At 43.5% G+C, this 14090-nt stretch overlaps 1 protein-coding gene and 1 long non-coding RNA gene across 3 annotated transcripts in view; both read left to right on the top strand.

Moving 5' to 3' along the window:
• Window positions 1–322: 322 nt before the first annotated feature.
• MTMR2 (myotubularin related protein 2) overlaps window positions 323–14090 on the top strand; it is a 63144-nt gene continuing 49376 nt past the window's right edge. Inside the window, exon 1 of one of the 2 annotated variants that reach the window (XM_032099212.1) lies at window positions 323–437. In XM_032099212.1, coding sequence (XP_031955103.1) covers window positions 355–437 — 83 coding nt within the window. In that variant the 5' untranslated portion in view covers window positions 323–354. Of the gene's footprint in view, window positions 438–3822; window positions 3841–14090 lie in introns of those variants that run through there. The other variant, XM_032099214.1, reaches the window with a different exon arrangement.
• On the top strand, window positions 540–2547 carry LOC116439546. Its single transcript, XR_004238190.1, has 2 exons — window positions 540–851; window positions 2036–2547. It is a non-coding gene; the product is annotated as an uncharacterized LOC116439546 (long non-coding RNA).

The raw sequence follows: 14090 nt of genomic DNA, 5'->3' as shown, positions 1-14090 counted from the left end.
GCTTGAGAGTGACCATTCCTTTGCTCTCAGGAACGACCACCGTGCTCCGGGGATGGAACCCGGGAACTGCTACCTTCCCTTAGTCCTCAGGCGGACAAAAAGGGACATCGTGGCCCACCCCGTACCCTCACGAACCAAGCCCCACGCCCACCGGAGGGGCGGCCCGGAGGGCTGGCAGCGGCGCTGCCCCGCTCCCGCACCCTGCGGCGGGCGGCGGCTCGGCCCCCTCCGCGCCCCGCCTCGGCCCGCCCCCCGCGCGGCACGCCGGGCCAGCATGGCCGCTTCCCGGCCCGCCGGGCGCCGGGCGCGGGGCTGAGGGACGCGGGGACACCGCCCGCCGCGGGGCCGCCCGGCATGGAGGGGAGCTCCAGCTGCGAGAGCCTCGGCGCCGGGCGGGCGGCGGCGGCGCGGCCGCCCAGCGGCGACTCCCTGTCCAGGTACCGCCCGCCGCAGAGCCGTCGCCGCCCGCCCGCGGGGCTCGGAGGCCGGGGACCACCGCGGGGCGTGGGGGCAGAGGGAGGGAGCGGGGAGGGGCCGCCAGGGAAGAAGAAGCCGAAGGGATGGAGCTGGTGCTGTTTGTTCCCTCCGTGGGCAGGAGGCTCCTGCGCTTCCCCGGGGTCGGGTCTCTCCTGCTGGGGTGTCCCTGCTGCTGGGGGTGGCTGTGGGGTGACGGAGCAGGAAGGCAGGCGTGGGCTCTGCTCGGCTGCGGCACAGCCGCTCTCTCTTGCAGGCCTTTAGTCAGCGCAGGAGGTGCCACACCCACCAGGCTCTCGGTAAATCCGTGCGCAGCCAAAGCAGTGCCCCTGCCCTTGGTACCTAAGGTGGAGGGATCTGGGAGATGGGCAGCACAGGTAAGCGTTGCTGGAAGGGCAGGCGCGGCACCCGCTTGGGAGCTGCCTTTCAGCGCGGTGCCGTGCCCACGCCAGGCCTTGTCCTCTTCAGGAGCAAATTTCCTGGGGCGTGTTGAGCGTTTGTGGTTTTGCCATCATGGCTTTTTCTGAAAGCTTGACTTTGCGGGTTGAATGGCTTGTAATGCCATGTGGGTAATATTCAAGGTCCTTAAGCCATGGAAGCCAAAAGGAGATTTTTGTGTTCTTTCCACCCTCCACGGGCTATCAGTGAAAGTTTAATTTTGTGATTGAAAAGCACATCCTGCTTGGGCCTTGTGTTTGATGAAGGAGGTTGCAGTAGGGTAGCAAGAGCAGGCGCTGAGAGACTGATAGGGCTGGTGATGTGGGAGGCCCTGGTGTTGTGGTAGAGCCTGGGAGAAGGGTGACCTGATGGCTGCTGAAGGTTGTTCTGTCCCATTCTGGCTGCCCTTGCCATGCACAAGTTGCAGGATGACAGGATAACTTGGGTTGAAGAGTTCTCAGCATCCCTGAGTCCAGCCTCCTGCTCATACCAGAGACAGCTTTAAGATCAGATCAGACTGCTTTTGGCTTTTACCCGGTTTGGTCTTGAAAACTTACAAAGGTGAAGTGCACACAGCCTCTCTGGGCAGCCCATCAGCATCTCCTGTATATCTTCCACTGGCACTGGTGGCACTGGGCATGCTTTTTTGGTCCTGCAGAGCAGTCTCTCCCCAGTCTCTTCACACAGGCATGGTGCTCCAGCTACACTATCCCTGAACTCCCTCTAGCTCCCTGAAGACTTAACTGCACTGTGGGGCTAATACCTGCATGCAGTACTCCAGAAATGCTCCTCTGAAAGCTGAGTACAGGGGGATCCTTCCCTGGATCTCCTGGCTCTGCCTCTGTTCTTAGAGCCCAAGATGCCAGTGGCCACTTTGTTGCCAGCATCTCCAAACTCCCATGGTTGGCTTTTACCCCGCTGCTCCTCAGACAGGCACTTGGGTTTCTTCATTCTTGGGTCCTTCCTGACTTCTGACTTTCATTTCACCCTTCTTCATCAAATTCTTCTGCTCTCTGTACTGGTTTCACTGTGCAGTTCTACCAGTGCCCTGCCAGATGCCAGCAGGCCTCTTTCGCCCTTACTTAACTGACCCATTATATTCTTCTTTTTATCTCTGCATCAGCTCAGGCAACTTGGACCCATCTGGTGGAGGTCATTTACTGTGAGAGGCCTATGGACACTAAAGAGAGCTTAACTCAGAAGAGCCAGTGGCTACAAGGAAGCTCCTGTTGAGCCTCTCGGCAGCATGCCCTGCGCAGATGGAACCATGGGGAAATTGAGATGATAAATCTGTTTCTGTTGAGCATGCACAAGGCTGTGTCCTCCAAGTCCTGGAAAGGCCCAGACTCTTAAGAGATTTCTTGGGATGTAAAAAAAGCTTATTCAAAAGCTTTCAGAATCTCAAGTCTCTGCTTGAACATCTAGAACCCATAGAAGAAAGCTAGCCACTTGGGGGGGGTTTAATGTACTCCAAACATAATACAGGTATTCGAAATAGATTAATGTTTTTCATCTGTAATTATTAATAAAAAGACCCTCATCTTGAGTTGGTGTATGCTGTAAAACTTTTTAGTTGAAATGGTTCAAGATTAGGGCAAACTTACAAGAAAATAAAACAAGGTTCTTGTAATGAGAGATGCCTGGTGACCTTCAGAATGTTTATTATCAGCTTACCTTGGCAATCTAGTGATGCATATGCACAAATAAATAATTGTCTATTAATTGGACAGTAGATTGATTTTCATCAGGTTTTTTTTTCGTTGAAGCTGTACTGCAATCTGATTTTATACATCAGAATAATTCTCTGAAGCTAATTGGACTATTTGTATGCATTGAAATATACTTATTTTAATTTCTGTGATTGTGATCTAACAGCTAGACCAGCTTCAAATTGTAACCTATGACACATTTTCACCAAATGATTTTGTTTAAAAGAAGTTAGCGTTGGGAATGATGTGAGGAACACAATGAATCATGAGGATGCTGTCATCAGTTTTTATAATCCATTTTATTTAAAAGAATCAAAACCCAAAAAATGACTCAAAGGTCACTCATCTCAGAATCACCATTACCTAGCCTTGTGAAGCCTTACTGAGTTATACTTACTGAATTGTTTTATGCAAGATTTAGAAGACTTGGAAAGATGCTAGTGATGCTGGTATGAAATACATACAGCAGGACATTCTTTGGGTTGTCTCAGCTCCAGGTTGGAAGTGTTATTATTTCTACAGGTGCTTAAGATCTAGCTCCTCAAGTAGACATGCTTGATAGGGTTTACTTGTACATAAGGCTGCTCACATCCAGATAAGTGCCTTGAAGAACATTATAGGTTTGTCTTTTAGTAATGCACATGAGCTGTGGCAATAAGGGCATTTGACAGTGAAAGTTGCTTTGATATTTAAATAGACCCTTGTAACGTGCAATACCTGTGGTGTAACGTGCAGTACCTGTGGTCCTTGAGGAAGACGTAGGAATAATTAAACAAATGTTACCTACTTTCTGTCCCAACTAGAAAAACATTGAAAAACTCCTAACGAGACTTACAGTGTAGTTGTTTGTACAGGGTAAAAAATCGCCAGCTCTCTGTGAAAATACCGAGTTAGTTTCAGATGAGCAGGTCACAGCTAATTAACTCGGCTGCCCTCACAGTTGTGCTGAAACAGCTATTCTGCTTTTCAAGTCTCAGCTGTCTCACCCAGTGCTGGCTTTGTGCAGCACAGCACTGGGTTCTGCAGCTCTCTGTGGTTTCCAAGGGTCAGTACTTAGCATGGACATTCCCCTCCCATCCTGTTCTCATGGAAGACACATGACCATGAGCCAGCTACTCATAAAGAGCTGTGGTGGTATTTGACTAGCAACTTGCAAGACGTGCTTGTGTGTCTGCAGTGTCTGTCCAGAAACAACCTGTGAGACAGAAGAAGGAGTGAGGTAAAACACTGATTCATATGTTTGATGAGCTACAATATGGTTATGTCCAGAAGAACAAGCTTTTCTCAATGTTATGGACTGCTATTATATCTCTAGAATGGCCTGAGGATCCTGGGTGAGTGAGTGATAAACACAGTTCAGCTCTGCTAGTTATTCAGACTTCTTCCAAGACCATTCTTAAAATGAATTTGTGGGTGGGTTTGTTGTATTGTTGATTTTGCAAATTTGAGGTTGCATCCAGACCCTCTGACCCTTGGAATTCAAAGGAATAGCCAAAAAATTTCTACCACAATCTTTTCCTTTCATGAAGGGAAAGCCAGATGGAGTCGTGTATGATTTTAGCAGAACACATGACTTTAGGGAAAAAAAGTGGTGGCAAACTTCAGATATTTACTTTTCATTAAATGTGTTTAGGCATTTTGTTCATGCAGTCTATGTGGTTATGTCCTGTCGTTTCTGAATGAGCTTGCATCTCTGTATTCCTCAGGAAAAGCATATCACAGTTCAGTCTGAACAATGGTCCAGTAAGATATCTAAGAGGCTTTCTGTTAGGTCTGCTGAAGATAATAATAATAATAATTTGTATTGCCTGTGCAAAAGTGTGGAGGTGATTGTACTGTAAAAAAACTGTTATAGGAGACGTCAGTGCTATTTCAACATCAGTATAAAATGAGAGGAAGATAAGGCAGTGGGTAGATGTTTCCCACCAGCATGACTGTAGCAATGCTTGATGTTACTGCTTTTTTTGTTGCTTGTTATCACCTTTCTTCTGGTGTTTATCATCCACAGAGGTCTGCAGACATGGTGGATCCTATGCACTGCACTTCTACTGAAGCATATGAGAACAATCATGCTCCTTGTCTTTATGTTTGCAGGGATAAATCTGAAAATGTAAACTCAGTGTAAATCAGTGCAGCAAGGTCTGTTGAACCAATAACTCCATGAGGTATGAACTCCCCCCTTGTCTCAAATAAGGCCCTGTCAATACCTGGTCTGATTTAAGGCTGTGTTGAAGGAATTCTTTCCCCATGGGTGAGAGTGATGCTGGAAAGAGTTGGGTCTGTGAGCTGTTGGCTGAGGAGGGCGTTAGCTGTAGCACCACATTGCTACCAGATGTATGAGCTTTGCTGATTGAGTTGTTTTGTGATGAGTCATTGAAGTTAGAGTTTGAAAGGGAAGATTTTTGCCAGTTTTGGTGTTCGGTGAAATGCTGTCATTTTCCTCATGGGCTTTGAGAGCATTTCTTGCATTTGATTTCTTGTAAGTGCAAAGCAGGATTTCTCAGGAGTTGTTACCATTAAAGACAAGTATGTTGCTGGATGAGTGTTGATAATGAACTGGTTTTGCATCTCAGGAACTTAACACTATGCCTAGAACCAATTAGCAACTCCAGAGCAGTTCATTATCATTGATTTTAATAAATGAGTGATAATTTCTAGCGCTTACTTGCAACTGAAATCTGTTCTGAGACGGGTGGCTTTCTTGTGTATTGTGAAGATAAATAGCACTTTTGCCTGCATATAGATTTGCAAAATGAGAAGAATCTTTTTAATAGTCTCAGGGTTTGGGCCAGAAAATAATGAAAATACCATTTAGTGAAAAAGACTTTAGAGCTTTTAATTTATAGCTGCGCACTTGTGAAGATAAACCATTGCCTCTAAAGAATTCACAGATTGCTTTTAGTAGCAATCTTTGCTATGCACATTTCTGCTCCTGCATTCAGCAGAAACCATTTCTACTTATCTCAGAGTGTGAGACCTTCAGTCTTAAAAGTTTTCCTCTGTCAGGCACATGCACATCTCTTTGTCCCAGTTCTGCCCATTCAATAAAATGCTTTTTATTGATGACAAAAATGTTTGTGTTTAAGTATATTTTTCATCCGAGAACATAAAATACAACTGACACTCACCTGTTCATTGTATTGTAATTAAGACTACATTGGTGTTTAAAGGCCTCACAGGAATTTGCAGTATCATAGTTCTAGCTGCTGTACAGATGGCAATGCTTTCTGTGTTGAAGAGATGGGGACCAGCTATTTAATTGTGCCTAAGCCAGGACTACTCTATTTTTAATAATGCCTGGTGGGTAATTTTACTAAGCTCTTGGATGTGCAGTTGAATGCCAAGACTCCTTGCTGAGAGATTGGGCACAGAGTGAGATAATCCAAGGACGAGATGAGAAACTGCAGTGGAGACATGAGGCAAGATCTGACAACTGGTGAGGAATGAAGCTAGGCTCAGAACACGACTCTCTTGGGTCCTATCAAGCACTGCCTTCTCTGAAGAGGGAGGGTAATGCTATGTTGACTAGCAATCTGTTTGCTAGACAGCTCTGAGTTGTACACATAGTTCCTTAACTGCAGGCTATCCATAGCAGAGGTGCAATTACAGAGCCTGAATTTTTAGATTGAAGATGACCTGACAATCTCAAATTACAGAATTCCTATCTGTAGCCCTGATAGGTTAACACCTGTCTTGAACATATTTTGTTACCTATTTCTGATGTTTATCATCTCCCTTCCTTTGCTAATTCTTTCACACCTCATGTATACAGGCAAGAACTGCATTTGGAAAGGTCATAATACCTCTTTAATGGCTCAGCAGATCGATTGTCCACATCTTTTTCATTAATCTTTTCCTGATGACCTGCTTTACTGATACTGGTTTTTCAGTGCTGGGGGTATCAGCAGTGTAAAAAGAGACCTGATCCATACACCAAAGAGCTTTTGTTGACTCAGGAGTTGGACTCAGTGATCCTTGTGGGTCCCTTCCAGCTCAGGATATTCTGTGTTACCAGAAAGCTTAGTCAAGGAAAACAAACAACAGGCCTTCATTAGAAATGAAAGAAACAGTCCGGAGGTCACCTTGATACATGGCTGTTATGTACAAGTGTAGTTGTAATACAGCACATGAAAAAGTCTTTTTTATTTGTCCGTGGGAAGCCCATTCCACCATGAGGAAGAATGTGACAGGAAGGGAAAGGAGTGCTTGGTTTGTAGAGGTGTCTGGGATAACCCAGGGAAGTGAGAATACAGGAGAGACACTGTCACAGTAATTACCCCATCTTCATTTTTAACTGAAGTAACATCTGGCTCTTTTATTGCCCCAATAACTGGGAGCTAATTGAAGGAAAAAATCAATGAAAGACAACAAAATATCAGTGGAACTTTTCAAGTATTTGCTTTTCCCTTTCCTGCCATCCGTAGTTACTTTTGCCGCAGCATGTTCTCACTCAGTAATTTTCCAGTGATTTCAAGGTAGCTCTTCTCTTTGTTTCTCTCTTGCTTCTCTGCTCCATGAATTCTTTGCCGTTGCTTTCTAAACCCTGATATATTTGATGAAGAGAAAGTGTTAGCAGTTTTTGAGTCCATAACCTTTTCAAGGTGATTTTCTAGTAATTTTGTTAGCTCTGTACAAATGCTCCCACTTTACAGATCTGGCTTCTGTAGTCTTCTGGCCACGGCTCCAGAATCATTAATGCTGGGTCACCCAATGATTCAAATTTGATCTGGGTCAGGTGTGGGTGTGTGATCATATTTCTGCTGAACTATTTGGAAAAACTGGAGTTTATAGGTTTTTTTCTTTGTTCTGGGAAGACTGGCAACACCTGTTTAGAATAAAACCATATTTTTATCTGGATTTATTTACTGTGATGTAGAGACTATGTGTCCGTACAAAGTGTTACACACAAGACCTTGTTCACAGGCAAAAAGGCAGTGCTTTTTCATATAGCAAAGAATTTATTCTTAGTGTAACTGAATTTTTGGAAGTCTAACCATGATTAGTCCAGATGCAATTATTACAGAAAAAGAAAGAATAATAATGCAGTTAAAACTGTCATACATTAAGTTCTTGGTTTCTACCCCTCTTTCTGGTGTTACGTTCACCCATCTTCTGTTCCTCTGGGTGCCAAAGCTGCTGATTTTATTTATTATCTGGTAGTAGTGGATGTTAGAGCAAATTGTCAGCAACTGGAGTCCTTTGCTGGGAGAATATGAGGTTCATCACATTGACTCTTTTCTTTCTTCACTGTAGAATCCACCTGGGGTCATTTCAGTGTGTTTTTTCTTCATTGGCCTGCAGTTCCACACTGCATCTGAGTTTTTGCTATATATAATTGCATTTATGGGTATTAAACACAATTTCTTTGTTCTCCTTGTTACCTCTGAAGCCAGTTTTGTCCAGCTCCAGCTCTGCATTTCTTTCATTGATCGTTGGTGAGTTGTTTATGGCCATGGTCTCAGGAGCCAAGCCTGTGCCCCATTTCTCATCCTGTGCCTCTACTCTTCCATGCCACGTCCTGTGTCTCCACTTCTCCAGTCCTCTGCTGTGCTACCAGGCTGTTGTATTTCTCTCTACAAAGTTACTACATTAGTGGTAAATATTCTATATAGAATAGCTAGCTGCTTTTTACTGCTGTCTGTGCAAAACTGTGGTTGTATCACACACAAACAGAAATAAAACAGAGGGGATATACATACCTGGCCAGTTACAGAAATTGCAGTCACACCTAAACCAGTTCAACCAAAGCTACAAGCAGGCCAAGAAAAGTTAAGGCAAAGCAAAAGTGACAAGTTCTGAGGCCTTGAAAATTCACTACAAGGCTTATGACCTATGAAGATCAATGGCAATACTGAATGACAGGACTGAAGTTAACCCAACTATTTTTTTCTGTACAAAATATAACTGCTGGAGTGAGTATACCTCTGATCATTGCTTGGTGTTTTGTGATCAAAGTATTTGTTGCATTTTTACCCCGGTACAAAATGCACTAATACATGAATTACTGAGCTGAACCATGGCCTCATTCGTACCTTCTGCCTTTAGTGAAAATAAAGCATTTGTGCTGTTTTTATCGCTGTGTTAATAAATCCTATTGTTGACTTCAGTTGATATCACTGCTCAATGGTCTTCTCGAAGAGAAGGATTGTACACATTGGTAATAGGACTGCCCTCATGAACAGGTTCAGCTAAATCTGCCCATGAAAGGGCTGGAGGCTGGGAGTGAGTTGGTTGCACTTGTGAGATTAAAGGGCCTGTCTGCCTGCTGTGGAGAGCAGATGCTGAAGGTAAGGGCAGGTCACTGGGACCTGTAGTACCAGAGATGAACTGCTGAAGGATGGCTGTCAAAATCAGTATTTAACCAGCAGATGGATGCCTTTAGCAAATGCAAACTGATCAGCATCTTACCTGTAAGTAGAACCTCTCTGAAAAGAAATGAAAAATGTGGGATCTTCTGCCCGTATTTTACCCAAGCCGACTTTTGGGGAAGACTGTTCTTGAAAATTCAGGCTGTGTCTTCCAGTCTGAGAATGGATACCTCACTCCCACACTGAAAATGAACCCCCACACCCCCACACCTTATGAGGGAGTACTTCCCAAGTCTTTTTCCTCGAAGGTGAAGCAACATGCTAGCAGAGTAGTCGTTAAATACCAGGGTGTGAGAAGGAGGATGTGGTGGGTCTGTTGGTGGATGTGCTCAGGACTTGTGCCAGCAGAGCAGTCTTGGGCCTTCAGTATTCCCACCTGTTTGGGTATAGCTTCTGCTGATCACTGCTGCCTCCAGCACCACAAAGAGACAGAGTTCATCTTTTTTTGCTAGAACATACTCTGATTCTAGACTCCACATTCTCATTCCACTTTCTGCTTCCACCTTTCATAAAGAAAAATACAAGCATCCTGCATGAGATTTTTCTCATCTGGTTGGGTTGATACAAAGTTCTGGTAGTCTCTGGGTTGGTGGGGTTTGTTTTGTTTTGTTGTGGGTTTTTTTTGTAGACAATGAGGAAGAATGAGTCATCTCAGTTTCTCCACGGTGGCTCTAAGTAGAGCCTACAGTGAGTAATTCAGATGTGACCACCTACACAGAACTCTTTCCCCATCATTGTGGTAAGGGCAAAGAGAGCATTGAATTTGGGTTGTTCTCAACTCCAAAAAAAGAAGGAGCTATTTCTTAATTCACAGCATTCCTCTTTTTTACATGTTAACTAAATATATTTGCAACTGAGAAGAGAGCAGAGATTTGTAGTCTGGTTTCCTAAGTCCCATTTCTCCATGTATGTGTGTATATCTGTCTAGTTTATTGACTAATAATTTTTGTAACATTTGGACAGTTTTAGCCATGCTTGACAGAGGAGTGAAAATAGTAACTTATGACAAGTTTTGCATTTAAGCAAAAATGGAGATAGGAAGGGAGGGCACGTCAGTTCTTCCATTACAGAAAAAGTTTGTTTCATTTCCAACAGAAGGGAATACCTAGATAACAAGGATGTCATGAATATGTGCAGATTGTTTTGGACAAGGCTTCTCTCTCAAGTTGGAGAAATATGTTATATTCTCTCATTTTTGCATTTCCTTCTTTCCCTTTGCTTTCTCTGGTGTCTGCAAAAGGCTGTGTTCAGTTAAACAAAGCAAATACAAACTACTCTGCCACAAGACACTGATCTTCAGGAAACCAGGGTAGGATCTCATTCAGGTTGCTCTATCTCCATGGGAAGTAGGTATCTAAAACCTCCCTACCCTCAGTGGATTCAATACACTCCACAAGTAATCCAGCAGAGATCAGTGTCCACTCCAGGAGGGCTGAATTGTTTTCTAAACTCCACTGCCTGGATTTCCGTTGGCTAAGCAGAAGTAGAGACACCCATGTTATCCACCAGCCAGAGGCGAACCATTCTGACCTCATTGGTCCTATTCCTTTTTGAGTTAGTTGGTTTTTCACATACACTGATTTCTGCTTGAGGAAGCAGAAGTGGCAGGAGGAAGTGGCTGTGGGTGATCTTAGATTAGCCCTCATTTCAGATGAATGAGCACTGATGTACAGAAAATCCTCAGATGAGCTCGCATAGTTTGTGTTCCTCATTTCATTGCAAGGCAGAAGAATTTGAAAGACCTTTGTTTTCAACATGTACCCTGGAAGTTCTTCCTCATGTTGAGATGGAACTTCTTGTATTTTAGTTTATGGCCATTGCTCCTCATCCTATCACTCGGCACTACCAAAATGAGTCTGGCACCATCCTCTTGGCATCCACCTTGGAGATAATGATGAGATTCCCTTCTCAGTCTTCACTTCTCACACAAATGCTCTGTTTTTGAAAACATCCTGTGTTGTCTTAGGTTGAATTTCTGGAAATAAAGCCCCTAAATTGTCAAATACTTGTCTGACTTGAGCCTTGAGATTTTGCTAGGGACCAATTTCATGCAGGGGCTGAACTATCAAGAGAATAAAGGTGTTCCCAGACTGTTTTTTCTGAGCTGAATGTGACAGAGCACATGGCTGCGTAGTGTCTGTGAAAGCTTAGCAAGGTGTTACAGTTTTGCTAGGTGATACAAGACTCTCCATATTGGCTATATTTATACATCCTTTCCACCTTCTTTTGATTTTCCCAGGACGGAACAAGTAATGTCGTTGATTAGTAAATCGCTGGTATTTTTAATTCCTGTGGGTGTTAGGTTTATTGGGGTGAGGGGGTTGTGTAGTATGTGTTTTAAAGAAAATCAGGAAGTTTAACAATATGTGTTACGCTCTAACTAAGGTGTTTCTTAAATAGGAACATAGGAAGGAAGCTAAAGAAAAACTGAGAGAGCACATGAACTGTGAGAAGTACACGTATATTTGGTTAATATGTGCACAATTTGTTCTTAGTAAGTAACTAGAAATTGAGGCACTGCCAGAACACAAATCATAAAAGAGAAGTTATATCCATCTTTTTATTCAGTTCTTGTTTCTGTCCTAAGGTAAGTACTTACTAATGTAATTTTTGTTTCTCTTTCTTTCCTTGATCAAGTTAATAGATTTTTCCTAAAAAATAAAAATAAAAATTAACAACCAAATAAAAGATTTGATATTCTGTGTTTCCATTTTTTTAATTTCTCTTTTCTCTCCAGTTCTGGACTAGTTTTTGCAACTTAGCGTGGGAATGTCTGAATTTGCAACAAAATCCTGATCGTTTTTTACTTGTCTGTCTTTCTCTGGCTTGATGAGTTTTTAAAGGAAGGGTGTCAGTGTTTAGAGGGTAGATATAAATATTGATTAACTGCAAGGGTGATTTTGAATTGTATGTAGGATTTCCATCATGGCTTTTGTCTTCATTCAAAGTGCTTGTGGAGACAGTTAAATGTTGCCAGCTCTCTTTCTCCTGTGGCGTGCAGTGGGAAATCCACGTTTGCTCTGATGTAGGAAATAGCAGCACCACCCAGGTGTCTTAGTTCTCTGCCACAAGACATCCTGAGCCCTGGAATCAGCATTTTCCACAGGCAGGGCTAAGAGACAGTGGGTGTTCTTGCAGCACCGGGAAACACTTGAAGTTGGATTTGTGAGTTCCCTTTTTGCCAGAGCAGTCATGCAGCGTGGAGATTCCCTTGGCAGAGGCGGCCGCTGGGGCTGTCTGGGGGAGAAGGCTGCGGGTCAGGACATGTGCTGGTTCATCACGGCCCAAGAGATCTCTTGCCAGACATCTTGTCAATCAGCGATCTCCCTGATGGCTTTCTGTCTGTCCCTGTGCAGCACTGCTTCAGCCATCTGAAGCCTGAGGTGCTGGAATGTCTCCACCTCAGACATATTTTTTTGACCTAGAAATAGTTTTTCAGGGCAGGCAAGATCTTCTTCACTTCTAGTTTAGTCCTGCCCTCTGCAGCATCTGATATTTGAAAACAAAGGCTCTGGCTTCTTCTGAACAATAACAGGGATGCCAAAAAGCATAACAATGACCCAGTGTGTAGGAAGGCACAGAGAAGAGCAGGTGGGAGCACTGTTCTAGCAGACAACCTTGTTTATGTTGACAGTAAACAGGGTTGTGTTTTGAACCTCTCTTCATCTTACAGTCTTAATTTATTTTCAATGCTGAGGGCCTGTGCTGGTGATTGGAAGCCCCTAAGCTTTGGAGTACAGACCCAGATGTGTGCACCATCTCTAGGAAGTCTGTCAAATCTTCTTCCCAAGGCCTAGGGTAGTAGAGCCAGACAGACAGGGCTGCCTTTGAATTGTGTGTCACCTGGGGAAGGTGGGATGACTGCCTTGCCCACAACTCCCTGCTCAAACTCCAAATGCTGCAAGCAGAAGTGCTTGTACTGAGGTGGATTTTACAATCCAAACATTTCCATTAGGAACTGGAATCAGACCAAAATACTGGGTTATCAGCCTGTTTGCAGAAGTTAGTAACTAACTTTGGACTCTCTGGATATGGGCTGAAATTAAATTGGTGGAACAGAGTCAAAATGTCAGTTCCCTGTGGAAGTCTAAGAACTTCTTGAATTTTTTTTTTTTTTCTTCTTTTCTCTTCTAGCTGAGCATCATGCCATACCAGCTGGGAGCTTGTTAGAAACCAAACCTCCTTCTTTTCCTCTCATGAATACAGATCATTTTGTAGTTATCTTTCTTGTGCTGATCAGACAATATTGATTCAGGGGTCTCATAGCTCCTGTTCTTCCCGGTTTTTGCCTTCTGGATTGTTGACTCACAAGAGCATGATACTGTGGGCTCCTTGCTGTTATTAATTACATGATGCATATTGATTTGTCTTTGGGCGTTGGTCTTTATTCTTGGAATCTTGCAAATATTTTAAACAATCAGCCTATTGTTTAGCCAGTGCTCTACAAACACTGTAGGCCTTTTGTGAATTTCAGTTTAAAAAAAATAATAAAAGAATGACTAATAGAGCACAAACGGTGCTTGTGACACTGTAGTCCATTGTGTAACTATTGAGAGCAAAATTTGCATTCCTAGAAAAGCTTGTTCACGGTCAAAATATAGGACATTCTCTTTATGGCTCATGGGAAAAGATGCACTGTATATTCAGCTCAGGATGCTACTTGGAAGGATCAACTTTTAAAAAATGTCATTTTCTTCCCTTGGAACATTGAAGTCAGACTGAGACCCAGCTTTGCTTGGCAACAGAAGTGACTTTTTCATTCAGGCAAGTGGCATGGGGGGGCTATTTTAGGTTTGTCCCATACATGCACCATGATTTATTTGCTAAAATGGCTTCTCTTTAAGATGATGGCAAACTCTGACATGATGGCCCTTTCGAATAGCGAAAATACATTATTATATAATATAAGTGTCTGCCTTCTCTGAATGCCAGAGGCAGCCTGGCAGTTGGTGCTTTTCTTTCCTTCAAAAGTGTATTTGTTTATGGCTTTTAGTTCTTCCCCTCTGAGGTTGTCAAGCAGAGGTTAAAGTGCGATCTTTAAATGTTTAGAAAAATTGTAAGTTCCAGTCAGCTCACCTGAAACTAGTAGCTGTCTGTCCTG

This window comes from Corvus moneduloides, chromosome 2, assembly GCF_009650955.1.
Source record: "Corvus moneduloides isolate bCorMon1 chromosome 2, bCorMon1.pri, whole genome shotgun sequence".
NCBI lineage: Eukaryota > Metazoa > Chordata > Aves > Passeriformes > Corvidae > Corvus > Corvus moneduloides.
The sequence above is the reverse complement of the archived record's forward strand: the minus strand, read 5'-3'. Positions and strand labels throughout refer to the sequence as shown.